We start from the raw sequence: 27,615 nt of genomic DNA on the forward strand, positions 1-27,615 counted from the left end.
TTAACCACGTATCGTAAAAACGACTACATTACTATGGTTCAGTTGAAGGAATTGAAGTCCAGCACATATTCCTGCACATTTCGGTCAGGTAAAATTACACAAGACTGGATTTCCTATTCAACCTATTGTTTTCTACAGGAACTCGGCATTTTCAGCCTTAGCCACACATCTATATAACATTATAAAACCTTTTAGACAGGTTATACAATTTGGGATTAAGAACTACGATACTTTATTTAATAATCTTAAAGGCCATAGACTCGGCGACAGTGACAATTTATTCTCACTAGATGTTACTTCATTATATACGAATGTAAGCGTTGAATACACATTAGATATTATTTGGGATATGTTAAATAAAAACTCGACACCGATTAATTATACGAAGCTGCCTATTAAGGAAATTTTTCACTTAATTAAACTGTTAGTTGAGGCTAACTACATCACCTTTCGAGACAAGGTGTACAAACAAATTTTTGGATTACCAATGGGTTTGAACCTGAGTGGCTTAATGTCAGAGATCTATCTCTCAACGATTGAGCAGATACATTTGACACCTTTTCGTCCCCGTATCACATACTATGGGAGGTATTTAGACGATGTCCTAGTTATTACCGATAGTAGTACTATCCAAGACATTTTACATTCGTTTAATAATATTCATTCTAGACTTAAATTTACATTGGAAAGGGAAGATACGGATACAAAGTCATTAAACTTTCTAAATTTCATGCTTACCCGAGACTCAAATAAAATACAATTTAGCATCTATCGAAAACCCACAAACACCGGTATGCTTCTACATTATAATAGCTATCACCTGTTCACCTACAAAAGATCGATTATCTTTAATCAATTTCTAAATGCCTATAAATATTCAACTACGGATTCTGCTTTGGACTCGGAAATACAAATATTAACTAGCAGATTCTTAAACAGGGTTATTCCATTACCACAATAAATCGAATTAGGGTACAAGCTAAGGATAGGATACAAAATACTACACCAATCAACAATAGCAAAAAATACTTTATTTCTGTCCCATATGTTGAACAGTGGCATAAACAGCTTAACAGATTCTTTAAAGATAACGAATTTAAAATTATAGCTAGGCCTATACGGAAGTTACACACTATACTGAACAATCGCTCGGTTCTTTCCGCGTTCGCAACACAAATTAATGATCTGGTATACAACATTTCTTGCGGTGATTGTGACTCGTCTTACCAAGGTTCGACGTGGTTTTCTCTTAATATTCGACAAATCAACACGAAGCCTCAGTTCGTGCTTCTTGTTCAGCAGCATCAGAATTAGCCTTTCATGCCATTAACGAAAAACACAATTTTTTATTTAACGAGGCCAAAATACTTAACGTTCAATGTAATTATACGCGACTATTAATTGCAGAAACCGTTGAGATTAAATTACACGAGAATTCTGTTAATGTTTGGCGGCCATATTTGATCTCCGATGTGTGGACCTTTACGCGCATGCGCGAAGACATATAATCACTATTTAAGTTGCAGGTTTAACCCGATTCGGTAATTTTCATTCCTGTGATCACGACATACGGCCGAAAAGCGTTGTCAGCTTTAGGAAGGAAAATCTTTTTGAATATTTTCGTTAGATTCTTTTAATTGCGTTAATTTGATTTTTAATTGTTTTAAATTGATTTTGAATTGTGTTAAATTGATTTTGAATTGTGTTAAATTGATTATTTAATTATTTATATTTTTACTTTAATGTACCGGTAAGTTGTCGGTTTTTTTCGTTTTTTCCGTTTTAATTTCTGGAGAGTATCATACAGAAGGGTTCTACGTACTATATTGAGGTAAACTCCTCTTATTATTTTACTAACATTATTATCAACATAGAACATATTGAGTATTACAGCTCTGAGTCATACTATATATACATTGTATATAAATTCCATAAATCACCCACTAGTTTTAGATTTATCACTTCCTGTAGGAATAGGTACTCAAAAATTCCACATAAAAAAACTAGTAGAACTACTAAGTATTATTTTTAAAAATATAAATAATTGTAGAATTATTCTCAACAATAACCCCATTTTAGAATATTTAAACAACAATAATCATGCGATTGAACATATCAATACCTATGACTTCAAATATCTGTTTACCAGCATTCCACACAACAGTTTAAAATATGTGTTCAGTAACTATTACACAGAATATAATAATATATTGCCTTGCATGCAACAATATTGGAATGACCTAATAAATCTTTGCATTTTCAATAGGTATATCTACAATGGTACCAATATATATTAGACAACATACTGGTATTGCTATGGGCGCATGTAGCTCTTGCCTGGTTGCCAATCTTTACCTGCATTACTTTGAAATAAAAATTAATAAGGAAATAACTATGTACAGATACATTGACGATTTAATTGTATTCAATTATCCTAACTTTCTCACCGAAATTTGCAGCTATTACCCACAGGAACTAGAAATAGTAGTTACTAATAAGCTTAGTACTAAAATAGCCACATACCTGGACATAAACATACAAGTACAAAATAATAAAATAGATACCTATGTTTACGACAAGCGTAATGCATTTGGATTTAAATCCATTGACCTAACCAATTGGCATTCAAGTATCTCCATAAGGATCCACAAAAATATTATTTTGTCACAGGGTATTAGAAGAATCAAAATATGCAATAATGCAGATAATATAATCAGCACACTTATAGATTTTAGACATAAGCTAATCGACAATGGATTCCCGGAATGTTTTATTAATATAAACCTACATACAGCTATTTTGATAGCTTTAAATAAATACAATTATCATCTTAACCAGCAATACATCATAGCCAAAGTTTTGCGGCATTAATATTTTACTCTCCTTATTGGTACTTATTCAACTACTGTATTGTTGACTTTAGCGGTATCTGCAGAGCCTGTACATAATTAGGCACTGCCTCAGGAGCAATACTAATATAGCTTACGCTCATTGAAAAAGTTGTACCTATATTTGCTTCTGAGGTAGTAATTAATTCATGGCTCTCCCCTTAGCCATCTTTTTCTACTGAGAACCTTATATCTAACTATTTTTTCACCTCTTAATATAATACTGAATTTTAGTGCCATGTGCCGAATTATGCTATTGGGCTCTTTTTTGCTTTTAGGCTTACTTTATTTAATTATTTCTCAACTAAATTACATGTCAGAACTGCGATAGCGCTGGCATCTGCTAACGTTGGATATAAAATAACACATGCATTACAGCATGTTCTTTCTTATATTTCATTTTCGTGGTAAGTTGGATTTTGCCTAATTAGTTTGGTTTTCTTAACGTAACGTTTTACCACGATTTAAGCATGTAGGAATTAGCCTTTCCACAGTCCGATCTTTTCCATAAAATGCATTATACAAAGGGTACTAGGAAAGTTTTGCAATACAGCTTTGTTTATTTAATTTTTTCAAAGTAATTTCCTCTACATTCAATACACCTCTCCATCCTCCGAAACCAATCTTTAAACCAGTTCTGCCAAGTTTCACTAGGGAGTAAAGCACACTTGTTGTCCCAAGCCTGTAGAAGGTCCTCATCACTGGAAAACCGCCTCCCTTTTAGCTTCATTTTCACATGCGGGAACAGTGCAAAGTCGCAGGGAGCAAGGTCTAGACTGTAGGGAGGGTGCTCGAGAAGTTTCAGTCCTGTCGTGGTCAAATATTCGGTGCAGGCTTTGGCATGGTGAGCTGGAACATTATCGTGATGGAGGTACCAGGTGTCCATTCTTGACTTTGGCCGCAGGTTCTTCATAGATCCAATGACTTTAGCCAGGCATTGTTCAGTATACCACTTAGCTGTGACTGTCTTCTGCGTGTCCAAAACGACACGTTCCACAATTCCACTCGATTTGAAAAATACAGCTATTATTTTCTTCTTTACAGATCGGGATTTTCTGACAATTACAGGTGTGTCGTCATCATCAAAGACCCAAACTTTGTTGTGAGCCTTGGTCGGCAGATCGTAATAGTACAGCCAAGTCTCGTCACCTGTCACGATGTTGTTCACATACCGAGATTGTCCCTTATCAAACTTTTTTAACATCTCCCGGCACCAAGTCACGCGTCGTGTCATCTGCTCTTCAGTCAGTTGATGCGGGACCCAGAGAGAACAAAGTTTCTTCACGTGCAAATGATCTTGCAGAATCGAACGAATTGCTGGTGCATTTAGGCCCAAAGTATCCTCTATCTGTTGGTAGGTCACTCGCCTGTTTTCGTCAAGCGTTTTCCTCACAGCAGTAATGTTTTCCTCCGTAACTGACGTTTGTGGCCTTCCCGGCCTCTCAGAATCCTCCAGAGTGAAATTTCCCCTTTGGAATTCTCTATACCACCTGAATATCGTTGTATAATGTGGACAATCATCATCTAGTGCAAGAGTCATTTCTTCTAAGCACTGGTCTATGGTTAAACCACGCACGAAATTATACTGCAAAACTGTCCTTATCTCATTTCGTGACCACGATGCCATCGCAAGCACTTTACACTCTCACTACTAATGAATAACTGAGCCCATCGACTTGGCGCTGCGGCTACTATGCACGTATGAACATGTCGCAACAAGCAGCTTCCTGTGATTCATTGTTGCGTCATGTTGCAAAACTTTCCTAGTACCCTTTGTATTATCATATTTTGTTTCATTATACTTATGATATACCAGGATCTCTTTCTATAAGGGACGGGAAGTTACGCTCCCGGTAAAATCTGACGTGCATTTGCATTATAGTTTTCCCTTTACTTTTAACTTTTACTATCATATTTATTTTTCTTACCCCATGAACTATTAGAGTAATTCGAGGGGGATTGAGGTACTATTGCTATTCTTAAACCTTGAATCTGTTCTCCTTTTTTTAGCTTATGCTCCTTTTGTACTTATTAATATGATATTAATTGAAGGATATTGGTTCTCATTTATTTCTCTTCTTCCTTAATATATGCTTTTGCTGTCTTAGCTATCGGTCGGGCTAAAGTCATCCAGCCTGTTAACAACAAAATTGTCTAACGTTAATTATACTTATCCATTTATCGCATGAATTACCTTTTGATTGTGTTAAACAGCAGATGATATCAGAAACTGATAGCTCGGTTAATTGTAGGGGACATATTGAAAGGGTTAGCCCTCAATAAAGTCCCTTTCAATATGTCCTATTAGCTATAATTGACTTGATATATATTATTATGTTTATTAATTGCTTTATTTTTACTTTTGCTTTGACTAATGATAATCCTTTACTAGGTTTGGCCTCGTGGACCAGTTATGACTATTATAGGGTTAAGTAGCTACCAGCTTATCCTATATGAAATATATCTTACCTATTTTACTAATTGTACTTAAACTATACAAAAAAAAAAAAAATATATATATATATATATATATATATATATATATCCAATATTTCAAATTAAATAAAATAAAACATAAGCCAGTAGTATGGCAAAAACTGTAGATCGAAAATTAACATAAAAATAACCCAAATAAACAATCGAATGAAATATACAAGGATTTCTGGGCTACTATTTATATCTATTTTTTCTTTTCGTTCGAATTGTTTATTTGGGTTATTTTTATGTTAATTTTCGCTCTACAGTTTGTGCCATACTTACTGGCTTATGTTTTATTTTATTGAATTTGAAATATTGGATGTATTTCAGCTTCATATGGAGGAATTGCATGTTGCTGCCTCTAATGAATGCTTAATTATTTATTTTTTGATTTCATTATAATATAACTTTATTTAATATAATTCAATGATAGTATATATATATATATGTGTGTGTGTGTGTGTGTGTGTGTGTGTGTGTGTGTGTGTATTTCATATGTATATGTTTACATCATATGCGCCCCATGTTTCATGATTATTAAAAATAATAAATAAATAAATAAAAAACTGCAGCACATAGCACAGTTGTAAGCAGAGCTTGACTGAGGAACAGGCGTAGGGCTCCCAGCGGGAACCTGGAAGGACGATATTATAAGGATAATTCTCCAAATAATACTCAAACACAAATACTTAGAAATAATATATCACTATTTACATTTTCTCTTTCTTCTATATGTTAACAGTCACAAAGTCTTGTGAATGAAGTTTTTGCTGCTAAAGCATGGAAAAAGATTTTGAGGACTGAAAGCTATAAAAATTAGATTTGGCTTTGTCATCACTTAATAAAGACAGATTCAAAGTATTTCAATGAAAGGTCACAATCATTAAACCTGAATGTAATGAAACCTATTCAAAGGAAGTTCCTTATTCTGGATATGTAGGATTTCTGAGGAGGAGAAAAGGGAAGCGAAGGTTATTAGTTAACAGTCTTTGACAGTTTTGTGGATGAAACAGAATAAAGAACAGTTTTCTTTAGTGAGCAGATTTTTATTGTTCATTAGGTGATAGTGTGGAAGAACATCAGTGAATTCTATTATGAAGTAAGTTTTTCAACAAAAACTCGTGTAACCAAACATTTGCTTTTTTAATGAAAGAAAACATATTCTCCCTTTCTTTTACTGAATCAGTTAAAAATACCATAAAATATTGAAATACCAAAAGGTGAACACTAACCAATTTTTGTTTTATGAGTTATATCACCAACAGATTGTCAGATTTTAAAAGGGGTAAAGAAAATATTATTATTCATGTGGGGACAAATGATATTAAACGTATACGATCTGACGATTTGTTGGAAAAATACAGGACCATGCTGAGGAAATGTCGCGAGCTAGGCCATAATGTCTATGTGTCTGCAATTCTGCCCAGACACGATAGGAGGGATTATATGTTAAGAGCCTTGTGGATTAACTCAAGACTTGAAGGAATCTGCAAGGCTTTAGGGGGTAAATTTCTATCAGCATGGCCCACACTTGTAGGTAGAAGAAATTTGTTTTGTAGAGACGGGATACACTTAAGCAAAGGTGGTGCAAAAGTTTTTGCCAGTATTATTGAGGATACCTTAAAGGTTCAGGGAAACTGCTGGTTAGGGGGGATGTGGGTAATACTGACACACGTTTATCTGATAATATTGGTCAATGTAACTCTTGCACATACCTTAAGAGTTCTTATCTGTTACCCCAACTGGACGTATTATCTAGCTGTTCTGGGGGCAAAGACGTTTCACGTGAGCGGGTAGCTAATATCAGAGAAGAGGGCCTAAAAAACTTCAAGGGTTGTGTTAGGGTTGTTAAATATACAAGAACAGTAAATCTTAATCGTTTATACAGTAACGTTAGAAGTGTCGTCAATAAAATGAGTGAATTCGAACTGCTGGTTAAAACAAGTAACACGGACATAATAGGGCTTACAGAGACGTGGTGCCACCCGGAAATTGGGGATGATGAGTTTCAGTACGGCTTGTATAATGTATTTAGGAAGGATAGGTTAGATAGCAGGGGTGGTGGGGTAATGCTTCTTATCAGAAGCAGCCTGAGTCCGATGATAGCTTTCCCGGATTCAGACATTTCACATGCTAGTATAGAGTCTGTATGGTGTGAGATAGTTGGAAACAAAGGTATAATGCGAGTAGGAGTAATGTACAGACCAGGTGATTGTGAAGATTATGACAAAAGCCTCTACATGCAAATGGAATGGGCAGGTAAGCGTCAATGCCTTATTATGGGTGATTTCAATTTGCCTCTAATTGATTGGAGTAAATGGGAAGGAAACTCTACATGGGGAACAAAATTTTTAAATCAACTAGATGGCTGTTATTTGTATCAACATGTCAGGGGAAGTACTACAGAAAAGAATATCCTAGACCTCATCATCACACATGAATCAGATGACATAACAGGGCTGACAGTAGAGGAACCAGTAGCAGGAAGTGATCACGGAGTTCTACGGTGGATGATGACGAGAGAGGTAGCAGAAGTAAAAGGCAAAGGAATGGGTTTTAATTTCAGAAAAGGAAATTACGATGCCTTAAGGTACTACATGGCCTCTATTAACTGGGTAGATATTGCGCAGAGAATGAATACAATTGAACTGTGGTACGCTTTTAAAACATTAATCACAGATGCCTTGAATGTGTTTTTAATACCATTAAAAAAATACTCCACGAGAAGGGTTCCAAGTTGGATGAATAGTGAAGTTGCCGCATTACTTGAGCAGAAAAAAGGTGGCATGGAAAGGTTACAGAGCAATAAAAAGTACTGAAGCCTATAACAGCTACAAGGTGATGTGTAATAGAGCCACAGAAAAGGTTCGACAGGCAAAGGCAGTTTATGAGAAATCACTAGCAAACAGAGCAAAGAGGGGGGGATAAAGAATTCTTCACATATATAAATGCCAAGAAGAACAGGACAAACCAGATGGGACCTTTACGTAAGGGAAAGGGGATAGTAATAAATACACCAGCTGCTGTTGCAGATGAACTCAACGGTTATTTTGCATCGATATTTACAAATGAAAAGCCTTTTGTGGCAATGGGAAATTGTGGGAGCGAAGTTAAAAAATATGTAATTAATGATATTGAAATTTTGCAAGATTATTTAATGAAAAAACTTTCGAGCCTAGACCAGTAAGGCTCCTGGAGTTGATGGAATATACCCTATAATCTTAAGAGAGGCGGCAAGCGAGTGCATTGAACCATTGAGGCTAATTATGTGAGCATCACTAGACTCTGGGGAGATTCCCTTGGATTGGAAAAGTGCAAATGTATCTCCCATACATAAGGGTGGCTCTAAAAGTGAAGTTGGAAATTATCGACCTGTCAGTCTGACTTCAGTAGTATGGAAAATCATGGAGGCAATGATCAAGGGTGGAATTCAGGATCATTTGGATCGAACTGAAATTCTCAAGGATACTCAGCATGGTTTTGTAAAGGGAAAATCATGTTTAACAAATCTGGTTCGCTATTTCGAAAGGGTCATTCACAAGCTGGATTTAGGGAATAATTTCGACATTGTTTATTTAGATTTCAGCAAAGCTTTTGACTCAGTCCCACATGAGCAGTTGCTTTATAAGCTGGAACAGGTTGGAATCACTGGGAAAATCCTTAGATGGATAGAAGGATGGCTTCGGGGCAGGAGGCAGAGGGTTGTGATAAATGGCTATTCCTCAGATTGGGTTGATGTAAGAAGTGGGATTCCCCAAGGATCAGTATTAGGACCACTGTTGTTTTTAATTTTCATAAACGACATTGATGAAGGGATAGAGGGCGTGATATCTAAATTTGCAGATGATGTTAAAATTGGTAGAGTAGTTAATGATCACTGTCAAGCTGAGCTTCTTCAGAGAGACCTAGATAGACTTCAGGAATGGTCAGAAAAATGGCAGCTGTGCTTTAATCCAACAAAGTGTACGGTATTACGTCTTGGAAACAATAATCCCAAAATAACTTATTCACTTGGTGGAGTTCAACTAAACCCAGTACTGGAAGAAAGGGACTTGGGTGTTAAGATACGGTCAGACATGAAATTCTCTGATCATTGTAAACAGGTTGCAAGGAATGCCCATGGTGTCCTATCGATGATCTATCGAACTTTTGCAAGTAGAGATAGGGACGTGATAATCCCATTATATAAGGCTTATGTTAGACCACACTTGGAATACTGTATTCAAGTATGGAGACCGCACCTAAAGAAAGACATCGAGCTTCTTGAAAGGGTGCAAAGAAGGGTAACTCGCCTCGTGAGATCGGCAAAAGGGGCGTCCTTATGAAGAAAGACTTCGAATATGTGGGTTGCAGAGTTTGGAAACTAGACACCTTAGAGGAGATTTGATTGAGGTGTTTAAGGCTCTGAGAGGCATCAGTAAAATGAATGGGGACAAAATTTTCAAGATTATAAATGATGCTAGAACTAGGGGACATAAATTCAGGTTACGGGGGGGAAATGTTTAGATTGGACTGCAGGAAGTTTTATTTTAGCCAGCGAGTTATAAATTACTGTAATAAGTTGCCTTCATGGGTGTTAGAGGCCAACAATTTGGGGAAATTCAAAGGTCATCTGGATAGTACTTTCGGGTAAGGGAAGCGCATAGGATGATAGGTTTAATTTCCTTTTTATTTATTTTTCATTTTATTTTTTTTTATTTATTAATTATTATTATTTAGTTATTTATTTTATTTATTTATTTTTTTTTGTTTTTATCATTGTTTTATTCGGATTTTTTTTTTTTTTGGCTGGTGCAGCATAAGCCATAGGCTTTCTTGCACCATGCGGCCGTTACTAATACTATATCTGATCTGAGTAGTATGTTTAAAATTGAAGCCGATAATTCTTCGTAAAATTTTTGTACCCATGTCAGTTTCTGCATAACTTTATGCAAAATTACTCATTTTTATTATTATTATTTTTTATTTATTTTTTTCCATAATCACTGCTCTGCAACCTCATATTTGCATTCATTCCATTGTATTTTTTATGTATAAATGACATTTATATAGTATGAATCAGAGCTGTAATACTCAGTATGTTCTACGTTGATATTAATATTTGTAAAATAATAAGAGGAGTTTACCTCAATATAGTACATAGAACACTTCCGTATGATGCTCTCCAGAAATTAAAACGAAAAAATTGAAAACTTACATTAGAGTAAAAAATAAATAATTAAAAACCAATTTAACACAATTCAAATCAATTTAAAACAATTAAAAATCAATTTAGCACAATTAAAAAGAATCTAACGAAATTCAAAACGATTTTCCTTCCTGAAGCTGACAATGCTTTTCAACCGTATGTCGTGATCACAGGAATGAAAATTACCGACTAGGGTTGAACCTGAAACTTAAATAGTGATTATTTGTCTTCACGTATGCGCGTAAAGGTCGACGCATCGGAGATCGAATATGGCCGCCGAACATTAACAGAATTCTCATGTAATTTAATTTCTACGGTTTCTGCAATTAATAGTCATGTGTAATTACGTTGAACGTTAAGTATTTTGGCCTCGTTAAATAAAAAAGTATGTTTTTCGTTAATGGCATGAAAGGCTAATTCTGACTTTTAAATTGATTTGAATTGTGTTAAATTGGTTTTTTATTTTTTACTCTAATGTAAGTTTTCAATTTTTTCGTTTTAATTTCTGGAGAGTATCATACGGAAGTGTTCTACGTACTATATTATGGTAAACTCCTCTTATCATTTTACATATGACATTTATATAAGTATGCATTTTGTAAAATTTCATTAAATGAAATACATAACTTAAAATCAATGTTGAAATAAGAAATTAATCCGTACTGGGTGTTTGTCATTCACTATGGAAACTTTTCCGTAACACCCCGAAGCAATTTCCTGCTGCCAATCAATTTTATATTGTGATATTATTGAACAGCTCATTTTAAATGGCAGCAGCTATCAGTTGTGGATTGGGATGTCTTTAAGAATCATATACAGTGCTTGGTTGACATTGGGAAATGCTACCTCATGAAGCTACAGCAAAGTTTCACATGACCTTGTATAATTTACAGTTGCCAAATATATTAATTTGAATAGTACTTAAATATGCTCAGGACCTAGAGTAATTTCTTGATTACTGAGAATTTTTTAACATACTATTTATTTTTAAAAAAAACCAAGATTTATGAGATTTCCAAACTATACTTCTGAGTTTTATTTTTGAATAGGTATATATTAATGTCTTTATTTTGTTTAAAATAATCTGGTCAAGACCTAAGAACAACTTTTTTTTTTTAATTATGCTTTATAGGGAGGTGACAGAAGAACTCATTAGGGTGTTTGCATCATATAAATCAGCAAAAGATCAGGAAAGAGTTGAAATGACTACTGATAGTCAGAAAATAACAAAAGAAAGAGACCAGGTAAAACATTAAAGAAAGCTTTGTTATTCGATGGATTAGTTATTTCCTGAGTTAACCCATCTGAAATATCGAAGTTTATACAACTCAGATTTTACTTAAATAAAATGTGTAAATCAGCAAAACTTATTCCTTGATCTTATAGTTCTAGTTTTCTTTATTTACAACTTTTTCAGTTTTCTTGTATACTTCCAATAATCTTGTGTCTTTTACAGTTGTAGAAATTCTCTTCTTCCAGATATTAGTTGAGTTCATTTTATATTTCAGATACACATGTTTTTTGATGATAATAATAATAAAAATTATTAATTTCATTTCATTATTATTTAATGATCTTCATAAGCATAGTGTACACTACAATCTTGGTGTAAACATATGCATTGATCTGTTCTGAACGACATACAGGCTTAAGGGTTCATCATTCAGACACATAAAAAAGCATAAAAAAATTGAAAACATATTTTTAAATAAAATATGAAACTAACAGAAGAGTATAACAGATTGAGAATTATATTGATACAGGGGATCCTCATTATCTGAGGATAATTAGTTCCAGAAAATTCCACTTAAAACGGGGACCAAATTTTCATAATGTTTATTTTTTAAATAAATGAAACTAGGCATATTTTAAGAATTCAAGATTCTATATCTATATAATATCAGTGTAGATACACCATCAACAACTCTTAAAGAAAAACTACGATCGTAGAGTGAAAGGCATCATTTCATCTGTATCTCATATTGTGCTCATCCTTCACAACAAGCTGCCCACGTATTGCACTACCTCGAATAAAGTATCGCTTCACTAATAGGAGAAGACTATTGTTGCTTATTCTTGGTGGGCACCCACCCAGGCGGCACCATTTAGTGAAACGTTACTTATTCGAGATAGTGGTAACTCGTTGCGAAGGATGAACACAATATGAGATACAGACAAAATGCCTTTCACACTACTACCGTAGTTTTTCTTTAAGAGTTGTTTATGATGTATCTACACCAATATTATATAGTAATGTTTATTATGTACTTTTACATAGTAAAAAAAAAAGATGAAGGAACTGAAAAATGAAAAAATTATTTTATTAGACATTTTTTATTATAATATGTTACACAATGTAAGGTTGATTGAAGTTGCACTATTTTTCAGTTGTACGATTAAAGAATGAATCCGAAGTTGTTCGGTTTTTTTTTTTTTTTTTTTTGCTGTTTTTTTTTTTCAGATAAAATTGTGTTGTAGCATTTAGTTATGTATTTAACTTTGCACCTAACTTTTGTTGCATGATCATGAAGAAGATCATTCTTACAAATAATATTTAAGTGCCTGGTCAATTTTCTCAAGGGTAAAAAACTTTAATTTTCAAATCCTTGTAACTGCAGGGACTCGGATAATGAATACTCTGATACCGAGGACCCCCTGTAGCGTAATTTGGGCAGTTCTTATTTTACAGAAAAACTATTCAAAATCAAATTTGTTAATGAATTTGATAAAAGGAATCGACAAAAGCCTGTCAAATCAGAAAATCTTATTACACAGGTCAGAGAGAGAGAGAGAGAGCACTTAGACTTGGTGTTTTTTTTGGGGGGAACATGAAAACCAATTTTATTCTGGCTAGATGGAGTGGAAACAACTGAATTATACTTTGAAAAACAGTGTTAGAGACTTACTCCCATTAATTGTAATACGGGAAATATACCTTCAGTATATTGCCCTTATTAAAAGTAATGAAAATTAATAATATAAATGGGAACTCTGATATCACATAGGTCCATTTTAGTATATGTTACTCTGTCCCAAGCAGCAGCTTAAAGTGTTAGTTAGCTGCTGCTGACCAGATGAGAGAACCATGGTGCATAAGTGAGAGGAATTGGCCTGCACATATTTCATAATGATAGTTGCTTGTGAAATATAAATTAATTGCTGTTTAAATTTGAATAATTTTAACCTTAGATTTCAGATAGGATTTAAACAAAAGCCTGGATTCAAAAAAAAAAAAAAAAAAAAAAGTTCCCTGATTTAGTTGGTTTTTCAAATGTGGATTAAAACGAGTTTTTTTTTTTTTTTTTTTTTTTTAGAAACAGATAAATGAGCCAACTTTTGAGTGTTAAGATACAGTTCAAAATGCAGAGGAGGTCTTGAATTGTTTGTATGATCAGATTAATTAACTGTACTATTATGAAGAGCTTCCTTGGTTGGTTGGTTGTTGGGTTTTATTGCTGCATTATCAACTATAATGTGCCGAAGAGCTTCCTTGACAGATCAAGAGGCTTTTCTGAATAATACTGTTATTAAATAATTAATGTTACTCTTTATTATCAACAGTGTTCACAATAAGGATCCTACACATTCTTTTGGTGGCATTGATCTATCAAGAAATGGAAATTGGTGAAAATGAGCAGTTCAACCTGTGTGGAGTGTAATTGGCTTTAATTTATAAAGAAATTGGAAGGAAATCTTAACAAAACTGGATCAAGAACAGGTATAGGAAATGCAGACTATACAAAGAATCCTTCATTATTGGCATAATCAGCAATATTACCCGAAACAAAGGCATGCAGTTAGACATTAACAATATGCAAATATTCACAAGTGCAGAGTAATAGAACAGATAAAAAAAACAAAAATAGAAACCATAATAATTATACCTTAAAAAAGATCCTGTCCTCCTAGCATAATCTCGAACCTACCCACAGAACTAAGACACTCAAAAATATATGCCACCGAACAGATATCTACTCCTACAATATCCAAACACCATTTTTTCTTCTCTCTCTGATTATTCTCACCCTCAGATACAAATTGGCTCAGGAGACCTTAAGATGAGTTTTGATTCAAACATTTTTTTAGTTTGAGAGTACAGTATAGAACATATAATTAATTTCAAAACCGCTGTCTTGGTATGTGAGGCTGATGATATAAGGACAGCATTACAAAAATGTAAGTATTCACAACTATCTAATTAATTGGAAACATAGCCAGAACTGTTTAAACGTTTGGCATAGAGGTGCTTCAGTTTGTTCAGATTGTATCATTTCAATAATCAATTACTTAAATCTACCACGTGATATAATAGTAGTCGCAATTAAACAATCAATTAATTATATCACAATCATAGACATCTGTGTATTTAAGTTTAATTAAATTTAATCTAATTAACTAAATTATTTAAACTGTTAAAATTAGCCTTTACCTGATGTTTACTAAAAGCTGTCAGTTGACTAATTCAGGATCTATTATGCATATAATTGCTAAAGGCTAAACGTTAATGTGTAATCAAATTAACAGTTCTATGTAAATCACCATAATTTACTAGTTCTGCTATCTTTACAGTCAGTGAAGAAGTGGTATAGGAAGTACCACGAAGCATCTGAGAATAATCTGTAATTATTTAAGAAATAAAGGCAGATTACAGCCGACGAAGGTTTATGTGCTCGTTATTTCTCCAATTTACATTTCCAGTGTAGGCAATAATTTGTAAACTGATTTGAAAATAGTGGGGAATGATGAGAGAAAAAGAAAAGAGCATTATTATTATTATGCCTAAGGTGGCACCTAGACTTCCGTCTATCTTCACCTGATAAATTCAGTTTGTGCAGAACCTCTGCGAAACAGACCTGTATAGCAGGCCTCTTTGCACATCATGGAGCAGCTGGCACCTGGACAGCTGCTCCTTAATGGCCGCCCCTAGTCACTTGGTACCGGGCCTGGTCTACTATTTTAACAGTGGCTCATGCACCAAAATCCCGTACCCAACGTAATTAGTGCCATACTGGTGGGTGCCAGCGATCCCGCTCCAAGGCTGCCCGCATCTGAGAGCCAGCAAAAATATATATATATATATATAATAATAAATAAATAAAAAAAAAAAAAATATATATATATATATATATACAGGTAGTTCTCGACTTTACAAGTTAATTCATTCATAATGTGCACTCGTGAAGCGGGAATTGTTTCTCATAGACATAAGGTTAAAAATAGGGGTTACATTCTCAACAATGAAATTAGTTTTAGTTTAAACAGTGATTGATTTATCGAAAGAAAAGAAAGCACAGCCTGTAAAGTCAAGAAAATTATAATAATAGAGAAATTATTTACGACTTACAAATGTTAAAGAATATTGATCACTCATTATTGGCTCGGCACTCATTGGTTTGTTGCACAAGGAGTCATCTTGAAATGTTTCAAGAGGCATTTATTTCCATGATAATCTTCTCTTATAATTATAAATTTCATGATTGCATGCATAAGCATTTTTTAACAGCACACACAAATTGCAACTAACACGATTCGTGTGGAGTAACAAGTTTACGAATCTTTAAAAAAAAAAAGGAATGAAGTGAAGATTTCAGTAAAGGGGAAACATTTCATCATAATAACATAAAAAACCACACAATTCCAGCTATCGGTATTTTTGCAAATGCAATAACATAAGAGTTTACTACCCATTTACAATTGCTTGCAGTAAGTAACAGAAAAGCCCAATAAACTGGAAAGTGCAAATTGTTTTTATTGTTTTATGGTCGTGACCTCCAGAAATGTGTTTTAGAAAAATATCACAATCTATTCAAAATTGATTCTTATAATGGAACATATGATAACAATGAAAGTGTAGTGCATTTTAATGATTTGAATTGGTAACTAATACAATTTACAAACCACGCTCACGACCTTTTATATAGTCTTAAGGTCACGCTCATGACCTTAAAAATGACATTTTAAAGAGTTAAATAGTTTAGTTATACAGTGAAAATTTCAGCTTCCGAGATCTTGAAACGTATTACCAAAAATGAATGTTATTGGGTTCACATTACAATATTTTAATGATACGATGGTGTCTCCGGAACTGATTAGTATCGTAAAGTGGGGTACACTGTATTGTATAGCTACGCATGTGGTTTGGAATGCGGTATTTATGAATGTTTGACATTCATTTTTTGCAATTCATGTTCATATTTTCAATTTTGTTGATACTTGATACTTAGGGGGGGGGACTCGTAAAGCAAGAACTGCCTGTGTGTGCGTGTGTGTGCATGCGCGCGCACACAGTGCATTCCAGTTAATTGGGGCAGCCGTTTATTTGAGGCAAATCTTAAAAAACAGAAACCAATCGAGAAAATAGCCAGGGTTTACTTTGCTTAATTGGGACAGCATGCCGTTTAATCGGGGCAGGAGACTGCAGCACTGGAGATTACGATATGATTGTCTCTGGCAGTACCACGTGGTTCAGTTGAAATTCTGGAGGTCATAGCCATAAAATAATAAAAACAATTAACAATCACCTGTTTATTGGGCTTTTCTGTTAGTGAAACGGACAGTAAACTCGATCTTACTGAAATTGCGATAATACCGACATCTGGAATTCTGTGGGTTATTATGGTGAAATGTGTTTACACTTCCATGAAATCTTCAATCATATAAAAAAATAAAATTTTCAGATCTTCTCTTCATTCTTTTTTTAAAGCTTTGCAACTCGTTTCTCGGTTCTCACTTGCGCGTATTGTGTTACTTGCAATTTGTGTGTGCCGTGTTCTTTGTTATTGATTGCTTATCTTTTTACTGTTTTAAATTTTAACCCTCACCCACAAATGTCAGTGAACAGAAATGTCAACTAGTTCGTATGTACATATTACAGTACATATTAATTATTCTGATTATCACGTATATTCTTCTGATTTTCACGTATTTTTTAATTGGTAAGGTAATAAAGGGTAAATTTCTCCTTAATATATATCTTTGCTTTTATAGCCTGTGGAAAATATTCCTCCTATTTTCGCTAATTAGAATCGCTGTTTAATAGAACTAAAATTCAGTTCACAAACGTGATCACAATGACCGGCGTTTACTGCACATCGTATATTGAACGGTACTTTACTATGTTGAGTTCGTTGTAACATGATTTTATTGTACAGTGAACCAGTTGTAAAGGGTGGGGAGATACATTGTATTTTTAACTATTTACGTGAAACTTCTGATAATTGGGGCAGCCGCTTAATCGGGCCAAAATGCACTAGTCCCGATGTGTCCCAAATAACCGGAATGGACTGTATATAAAAATAGATAAACAAACTAAAAATAATAATAATAATAAATAAATAATAATAAAAAAAAACACATAGCTAATCAAAGTGTATATAACCAGATCTTAATTATTAAGCATTAAATTATTTCAATGTCTTCTCTGTTGAAAAACATTACACAGAACTCTTGCAGTGCTTGAAAGTTAGCCTGATTAGGAGTAAAATCACTTTCACAGCCTCTAACTAAATTCCACTCTGCATTTTTAGCCTTTCTCTATGTTCAACATACGAACTACAGTCATATAATAAATGACTCGAGGTCTCGGGTTGACCGCAAGTACATAAAGGAGAACTGACTAGAGCAAAGTAATGTAGTTTAAAATTCAATAACCCATGGCCAGTTAAAATAAACGATGTTACCATAGAAAGAAAAAACCATTTGTTGTTACTATCATAAGTAAATGTAACCGTTGGAATGAACAATCTAGTCACCTCCCCAGTTACACTAAGATCCCATCTCTGTTGACACATACCAATCAACTGTGTTAGAACATTTTTCTTAGCTCTAGATATCTCTAAAGTTAAGAAATATTCATGAAAGAAACAACTATGCCTTTTTTTTTTTATGTAATAACAAAAGGCCTGATACACAATATACAAGTCTAGAGGCAAATGCCCTTGCCAAAACCTGCATAGCATTTGTTGAGATTGTTCTGCGCAAACTAGAAATAACATAAAGCATTGTGCACTGAATCGATAACAATTTCTGTTTAAATTTAACGTTAGTAACTCTGAAGTACCATGCTGAGGCTCCATACGCAGCTATGGGTAAGAAGACTGCCGTGTAGTATAAATTTAAAACTCTCCTTTTGAACCCCCAATCTGACCTAATTAATCGAATTATTGCTGCACTACGTTTTTTAACTTTTTCGTGTAAGTAATTTAAATATGGATAAAACGATAATCTATCATCAATTCTTATACCTAGATATTTCACCTCAGATACTAGGGGAATCTGCCTCCCCTTAATTAAAGCTTTTGGCAGTTGCGCATAATTTAGTCCCCTTAAGCAGCATCATAATAGTTTTAGTTGTAGATATCAATAGCTTATGCAGATCAGCCCATAACACTAGACTTTCTAACACCTGGGCCACTCCTATTTCAAGCACAGACCTGGATTTACCAGTAACACATAAAAACCAAATTATCTGCATAAGCAATCTTATGCAGATTTTCAACTGATTGTTCTAGCCATAAATTAAGTACTAAGTTCCAAAAAAGTGGACCCAATACAACCCTTGAGGACACCCTCTCAAAAGATGCCTATTAAATTGTAGCTTTAAGTATAATTTTCGTACCATACAAATAACTCTGCATCGTTCTATACAATAAGTCTGGACATTGCATACCCCTTAATGCAGACAGAATACTCTCATGCCATACCATGTCAAAAGCTCCAGTAAAATCTATTAAGATGGCTAACACATATCCTCTGCCTGGTTGGTGAAATTCATGAGATCATTAATGTCATCCTCCGTAGAATGCCCTCTCTTGAAACCATACTGATAAGGCAGGGTCAAACTATTTTTATGCACGACTTGGTTTAGTCTTAAAAATAACAATCTTTCAAAAATTTTGCCAAGATTGGCCAATAACGGAATTGCTCTTGGGTCATTCGATTTGTTTTTTTACCCAGCTTAACTAACAGCTTAATCAAACCAACTTTCCAGATCCCAGGAAAGGTACCTTGAAGTAAGCATTTATTATATAAGTTTAACAAGATATTAGGATAAAGCTCAATCACTTTAAGAACAGTGATATTCTGTACTAAATCAATCCCCGAAACTTTAGAAATGTTAATTTGCTTAGAAACGGCTCTTAATTCCTCTAAAGTAAATAAGCCAATATCGACAGACCCAAGGTTTGTTAAAAGAAAAGAGCAGATAACCTTTAATTTTAAAAATGCCTTGATCCAAAATAATTATGGTTAAAAATAGAATTTGAGATAAAACAGGATTTCACCACAGGCAGCACAATAATCATATAGCAGTTTGATGAAGCAATTACAGTTAACTACAGCAATAACCAAATAAATAAGATTGAATTTTTAATTTCATTAATAGCATTTTGGTAACCAAAAAAAAGTAGGGAAGAATGAAGTACAAGTGGTTGAAACATCCTTCCTATTATAATGATTTTTTAATGATATTAAACAAACATGACCTGACAATTTGGATAAATATAGGACCATGCCAAAAAAATGCTGTGGGTTAGATCAGAATGTTTATGTGTCTGCAACTTCTGCCCAGACACAATAGGAAGGATTATATACTGAAACCCTGTGGATTAACTTGAGATTTGAGGGACTTTACAAAGCTTGGAGGAGGAGGAGGGAGATTTTTATTAGTGTGGCCCACGCTTGTAGATAGAGCGAATCTATTTTGTAGAGACAGTATTCATTTGAACAAAGGTGGTGCAAGGATTTTTGCCAGTATCATTGAGGATACCTTAAGGGTTAGGGTAAATTCTAGCTGAGGGATTGTGAAGGGTAATATAGACAAATGTTTATCTGATAATGAGTCAAAGTAGTGCTTGCACACATCTCAAGAATTCTTGTTTGTTGTTACAACAGCCGATGTTGGCAAGACGTTCTGAATGTACCAATGTTTCAAATGAACGAGAAGATAAAGCTAGGGTAACAAGTCTAAATAGCTTCAAAGGGTGTATCAGGGCAGTAAACTAGAAGAATATTTAGTCTTAATTGTGTCTACAGTAATCAGGAGTGTTGTCAATAAAATGAGTGAACTTGTACACTTGGTTAGGGCAACTAGATGACATAACAGGGCTGACAGAAACATAGTGCTACATGGAAATTGGGCATGGTGAGTTCCATTATGGTATGTATAGTGTATTTAGGAAAGATAGAAGGTGTGGTGGGGTTAATGCTTCTTATCAAAAGCAGCCTGATGCAAAAAGAGCTTTTGCCGATTCAAGATATATTTTCCAGCATACAATCTGTGTGTTCTTATAGTTGGAAGCAAAGGCATAATGCGAGTAGGAGTAATCTACAGGTCAGAAGAGTGTGAAGAGTACAACAAGGATCTCTACATGCAGATAAAATGGACAAGGAAATGTGAATGTCTTCACATTTGTGAAGTGGAAACTTCAATCTGCCCCAATCGATTGAATAAGTGGGAGGGAAAATGCACCATGGGGAGAGAAAATTTAAATTAACTAGACGATTATTATTTGTACTAGTATGTTATAAAAAAGATAGGTAAGAATATCATTGCTTACAAAGCTTAAAGTATAGGAACCACTGGCAGTAGTGATCACATAAGCTTCGAAGATGAAAAAAGATATTGCAGTACTTCTGGTATCAACATGTAACCAGCAGATCGTTTAACACCTGTAAGGTCCGTGGTTAAAGGAATATATTTTAATTTCATAAAATGGGATTATGGCATTTTAAGGGCTACATGGCATCTATTAATTTGGCAGATTGCAGAGGGAGGGCACATACATTACAATAATGGGAATATCTTTAAAACAATAATCACAATCATGAATGCATATAAACGATTAAGAAAATATAGCATGAGGAGGATGCTGAGATGGATGAATACAGAGCTAGCTTAGATTTTTCAGCTGTTCTAATAGCATGAGGAAGCTACAGAGCGATGACAGTACTGAAGCCTACAACAGCTATAAATTGACCTGTAATAGTACCACATATAAGGTTAGGGAGGCCAGTGCTAAGTATGAGAAAGCACTAGCTAAGAGAGTAAAGAATCGGGACAGAGTTTTTCATGAAAATAATTTCTCTGTGAAAATAAGAAAAACGAGATCTGACTCTTGTCTTGCTTGTCATAGGAAAGTCTTAGATAATCCTGCTGATATTGCTGATGAATTGAACTTTCCATCAGACTTTACTAACAAAAGGCCCATTATGCAAAGGAGTGGCTGTGCAATTGAGGCAACAATATAAAATTAGCGATTTTGAAATGACAGATGACTGTTAGAAAAAAAAATTGAGCCTAAAGGTAAGCAGGGCTACTGGAGTTGATGGCATATACCCAGTAAATTTAAGGAAGGCAGCCAGAAGTATGTATTGAACCATTGAAGTTAATTGTGAGGGCGTTGTTGGACTTGGGAGACATTTCCTTTGGATTGGAGAAATACCAACATACTGCCACTACATAAAGGTGGGTCTGCAAGTGAAGTTGGTAACTGCAGACCAATTTCTCTGATTTCATTAGCATTAGTAGAGGCATATGATGATGAAAGAAAGCAAGCTTATACTGCATCTGCCAAAAAAAAAACAAAAAAACTTCCCATTTCACCTATCCATTCACTCCAAAAGTTTGTCTGCTTCTGCCTTGAATTTATTTAGGCTGTGAACTTCTACAATGATAGATGGAAGTTTGTTCCAGCAATCAACCACCCGCTGGCTAAAGGCAAATTTCCATACTTCTATTCTACAACTGTCTTTGCTCAATTTGAATGAATTCATGTCCCCTCAGGTGTGGAATCTGAAAGAATCCCATCAGATCATTCAGCTTACTCAAACCATTCAAGGCCTTATACACCTCAGTCAGATCACCTCTTTGGTTATTTGACTGAATCAAAGTAAGTCTCTGAAGGCCTCCCATTTAGAATTCACCGTTGGTAACATTATCAGTTGATCCTACTCTATAGAATTTAAAAACTCATTGAGACCTTTATGAAAGCAGAAAAACCTTTCCCCTTACCCCTGATGGTAGTTACATCTTTAAGTTAATCCCACATCAGTACACTGTGATCACTGCCACCTAGTGGCAGTGATCACAGTGTACTGATGTGGGATTAACTTAAAGATGATTTCCTTTATCTGCAGATTTCCTTTATCTGCAGATTTTTAACGCATGAAGCTTGCTGATAATCAGATCAAGATTATTATTCCCTCTGGTTGCCTCTTGACATGTTGAAGAAAACAGTCATCCAGTAACTCCACAAAAGTCTTGCAAGTGTGCGAGTGACCAACCCACATGTTCCAGTCTGGAAAGTTAAAGTCCCCCATAATGAGACATTCTGATTTACTGGCCCACTCTATTTCTCTGCACAATTGCTCATTATACTCATCCGATTCATTAGGCCTCTAACACACATCCACTCTCATTTTCCCTTTCCCAGTGCTTATGCCACACCACACTGACTCAACATTGCATTTTCCACCAATGTCAATTGGATGCACTTCCTTAGATTTTGTGTTTTTCCTAAATAACAGCATAGCCCCCTCTCCATTCCTATCCTTTCTGTACACATTGTATTCCCCCAAATTCCAGTTCTGCACTTATATCTGTGTGGCATCACATCTCTGATATCCCAACAGTATCTGCTTTTGATGTCTTGACTAGCACCTCAAATATATCAATTTTATTTACTATGCTCCAGCATTGGTGTACATGCAAGTTGGTCCTTGAGACATTCTCTCAGACATACCCGACAAGCTGTGCTTGCTACCGTCTAAAATGCTGACGGAACTGATATTTGGGTGACACTCAAGTCAAGTGGACCCAATTTCGGCGAAGTCCAGACGGTCTGTGACAGCCAAATCCTGTGCTTGCACCTTCACGATGGTGGGACTGTTAGTAATCCTGGGTATAACCTCCATGCACAAGTACATGGTGGGTGACCACCCAGGTGTGAACAAATGTAAGCAGGGGTCAAGGTGTGGCACCCACACCACACGGAGGAATGTCGCTCCTCTGTGTTACCGGGCAATACTAGGTGGTAGATGATGCTAATCAACTGGTGCAATACCACCATTTTGCTTATTGGAGGCTTGAAGTGGTGGAACCCATGTTTAGTCTAGAGCTAAGTTCTGGTCAACCCTTCCCCATCTCTTACATCATGCAGTATGACTGATGTCTTTTGAGGTTATGATGAACATCATGGCGAGATCCAAGCTTCCTCACATTTGGAGGATACAGCTCTAAAACGGTGTTTGCAGGCCGGTCACTAGTTAGTACACCGGACAGAACCTATTGGTAACTCTCTAGGAGGCTTCTGGATCATCTAGTGTATAATCTTGCTACCTCTACTATGCCAGATAGTGACTGGAGAATGTCCGAGTAGTGTGTTTGCGGGGGGGGGAGCATTGTCGAGGTCACGTTATGTCAAGGATCTGGGTATATTCTTACCATATGTATGCCATATCCAGAAATTTCATTACTTCATATAGCATGCCTCCCCACACACTTTTTCTTTCTATTGAATACACCATGAATTGTCAAACTAATAGAACAAGCTTATCTGCAAAAAGATAATCTCAACGATGTTCATTTCCATTTAGTCTGCCAAACCCCTTGTATTTTTTCTGACAGGATCTCAGTTATTGGTTGATTCAACCACTGCTCGTCTCAGTTGCCCAAATTATTCGCTGTATGATTTCTTTCCCTTCAAAGGTGGTACTTGTGCATATGTCCATTCCAATATTCTCTGTCAAAGACTTGGTAATTTGGAATCTCCTCTTCTCAATCTTCTCTGGCTTAAAATCTCTCTACCTGATTCTGTCAGATTCATCTGTTGTCTCTACCGTTCTCCCAACTTCACTAATCATTTTGAACTCTGTGACCTCCTCTCTTTGCAACTTCATTTTATCCAGTCCAACTTTCATAACAGTGGGGTAATTTTCCTTGGTGATTTTAATGTTCACTACTCCAGCTAGCTTCCATTTTTTAGTCACTGAAACCGAGCTGGTTGAGATGCTGAATCTTTTGCTATTGCTAATGACCTCGCACAGATTTTTCATTTACCTACCAGAATACTGGACAATCCTAACATACAGTCAACATACCGGATCTTTTTCTCACAAACCACCCTTCTAACTATGCGGCCTAGGTTAATCTTCCTCTAAGCACCTCAGATCACAACTTGATGGTCTCTTCTGCAATGTAGCCTTCTCTCAAGGCCATTCACAAACTTGTGTTGTTTGGCATTACAAGAATGCAAAATGGGACCTACAAGATTTCTTTTCTTTGGTTGGATTACTGTTTCAAAACTTCAGATGTCAACATTTGTTCAGATTGTCAGTGAAATTATTCTTGTAGGAATGGAATCCTTTATTCCACACTCCCCTTTAAAATCTCATCCTTTATCTAAACCTTGGTTTTCCAATAAATGTGCTGAGGCTGTTCAAGAGAAGAATGTTGCATATCGTAATTGGTGCTGGGTGGGTAAAGTGCCTGCCTGGCAATCCAAAGGTCGTGGGTTCGAATCCCGCCTCGGGCTTGGATATCACAATGGTGCCACACTATCCGGTTGGTTCTCTCGGCCACGATAAACAAAGGAAGTAGGAAAAAACTGGTTCCTTCGTGTATTGCTCACATCATAAGATTAAAAAAAAAAAAAAAAATCGTAATTGGCTTGTTTCCAATTCTTCAGTTTCATTTTCTGCCTACACCAAAGGTCGCAATAATTGTAAAGCAATTATTAATCAGTCCAGACTAAATTTTGAACAGGCTAAGAGTAGAAAACTTGCTTCTTGCCCTAATGGTAGCCGAACATTCTGGTCTCTTGCCAAAGCTATTGGCCACAACTTTTTCCCATCTCTGCTCCCTTTATTCCAGTGTCCTTTGTATGATGACTTTAGAGAGAAATTAAGAAATTCCTTTATCTGCAGATTTTAAACGAATTGTTGCCGAACAGTTTTGCTCTGGGCAGTGAATATGTCCTCATTCAGGATGCCGGCTCTTATCGGTCTTTGCAGACTTTCGCCAAGAACACTTTCCAGCGTAGGCATGTGCCTCTGGTCAACACAAATGACACTGGTATAAGTAACAAGGTATAAAGTTATGTTGTGTCATTACCTTTAGCGGAGATGGGAGAAATCCCAGGTGTCGTCTGACACAAACATACCTTATGTATCATTATAGCTTTAAGTAGATTTTACCTCTTGTAAATAACTGTATATTTCATGATTTTGTCTTACCATTTGTACCCATGCAGTCAATTCAGCTGCTGGGTTAAGTGTATAAAGGATGTAGGCCTTTATGATTGTGCAATTGAGGGCTATGTATTCAAAATTTGTGTAAAGGTTAGATACATTGTTGAAGTCAAATTTAGCTTTGAATACAGCACTCATTTTGTTAATCATCATATATCTATTTTTATCTGTTCGTAAAATTGGGTAAAGTTGTAAATGTCAAATTTAAAGAAGTTGATGTTACTACTTTTTTTTTTTTAAGTTAACTTTAAAATCTTCGAGTAATAGTACTACATCGTAATTTTGTCCTCTATTTTGGGGATTAAGTATTGGTTGCTGATAACTGTCATTGTTACTGCTAAATGTGAAGATATTGTTATTGTTAAATTGATTTTATTTATTTGTGAAACAAGGCAGAGTTGAACTAACATTCTAGGAGCCACCCTGCTGTCCTAAAACATACTTACTTACTTATCTCTGCTCCCACCTCTGTCAAAACCAGATGGTTCTATTGTCACTTCAGCCAAGGATAAAGCTGACCTGCTAGCAACCCATTTTTCTTCCAATTCTTGTATTAATGATCTTCATAAAACACCTCCCACCATTCCCAACACGCTCCATTCAATGCGTCCTGTGGTCTTTCGTCAAAAGGATGTCAGAAGGGTTTTGACGAATTGTGATTCTATTATTAATTCCAGTATAATAAGAGTGTGTAAAAATCTTGATTGTGCAATATTGATACCTTATTTGAAATCTCAATCTCGTTTAAATCAAAGAAACATGTTCAAGGAGCCAAAAATGTTTGTTTTGCTCCCTTTAACTTTGAATGAATGTGGATATACTGTATATTTCATTTAAAATATTTTTTGGAAACAAGTGCATTATTTATTTTGTGCTCTCAATCAACTTGAAAATAGACAAAAGTTTTAAACTTTTTTTTTTTTTTTTTTTTTTTAATCCCATAGGCACTTGAGGATATGCAGAGTGTAGAAACAGCATTTTCTGATTTACATCGTCGATATGAGAAAATGAAAACAGTTTTGGAAGGATATAAACAAGTATGTTTTACAAATATTACAATATATATATGTATGAGATATATTTATTATAAGACAGAAGTACGATGCTCAATATGTTCTACATTGTATTTCAATATTTGTAGAAGAATAAGAGAAATTTACCTCAATATGATAAGTAAAAACTTCCTAATGACACTCCCCAGCAAATAAATGAAAATAAAATTAAAGCAAACTAATTACAGTAATAAAATTAATTTAAAAAATTAAGACGAGTTTAACGCAATTTTGAAAACTTTCTTTTGAAAGGTTTTTCAAATTGTTTTTCAAAATTTTAATTTATTTAATTAACTGATTTTAATTTAATTTTTTAAATTAATTTTATTATTGTAATTATTTGTAGAAGAATAAGAGAAATTTACCTCAATATGATATGTAGAACACTTCTGTATGATACTCTGCAGAGATTAAAGCAAAATGATACAGTAAAAAATCAATTGAAAACAATTTTAAAAAAAATTATCCTGAAAGAGGCCTCTGAGGTCGGGAAAACTCATGTCTAAAAATATATAAATTCATACACCGACCATTGAATAAAATTTAAAATTTAATATGACTACAATCTTTACACAAAAATATTTACAATGAACTATTACGGAATGCTAAAAACTGTATTAAAAGATCATTTACAATAAAATTTACTAAAATATAAAACATCAAAAGCGCTAAAAACCTGAAGCTTTCGGGAGCGTCAGCTCCCTTCTTCAACAGTAATATGACTTCCTGCAACATCTCCTTAAGTATCAGGCTCACGGTACCT

At 34.9% G+C, this 27,615-nt stretch overlaps 1 protein-coding gene across 2 annotated transcripts in view; it reads left to right on the forward strand.

Annotated features, from left to right (window-relative positions):
- The window catches only part of LOC150085638 (transforming acidic coiled-coil-containing protein 3-like), a 292,710-nt gene that overhangs the window by 219,926 nt on the left and 45,169 nt on the right, over nt 1–27,615 (forward strand). For both annotated transcript variants that reach the window (XM_090374148.1, XM_090374149.1), the window contains 2 exons: nt 11,687–11,798; nt 26,745–26,837. In XM_090374148.1, the coding sequence (XP_090230274.1) occupies nt 11,687–11,798; nt 26,745–26,837 (205 nt within the window). The remainder of the gene's footprint in view (nt 1–11,686; nt 11,799–26,744; nt 26,838–27,615) is intronic.

Source organism: Mastigoproctus giganteus, chromosome 5 (assembly GCF_048544385.1).
Source record: "Mastigoproctus giganteus isolate SK-2022 chromosome 5, ASM4854438v1, whole genome shotgun sequence".
Lineage (NCBI taxonomy): Eukaryota > Metazoa > Arthropoda > Arachnida > Uropygi > Thelyphonidae > Mastigoproctus > Mastigoproctus giganteus.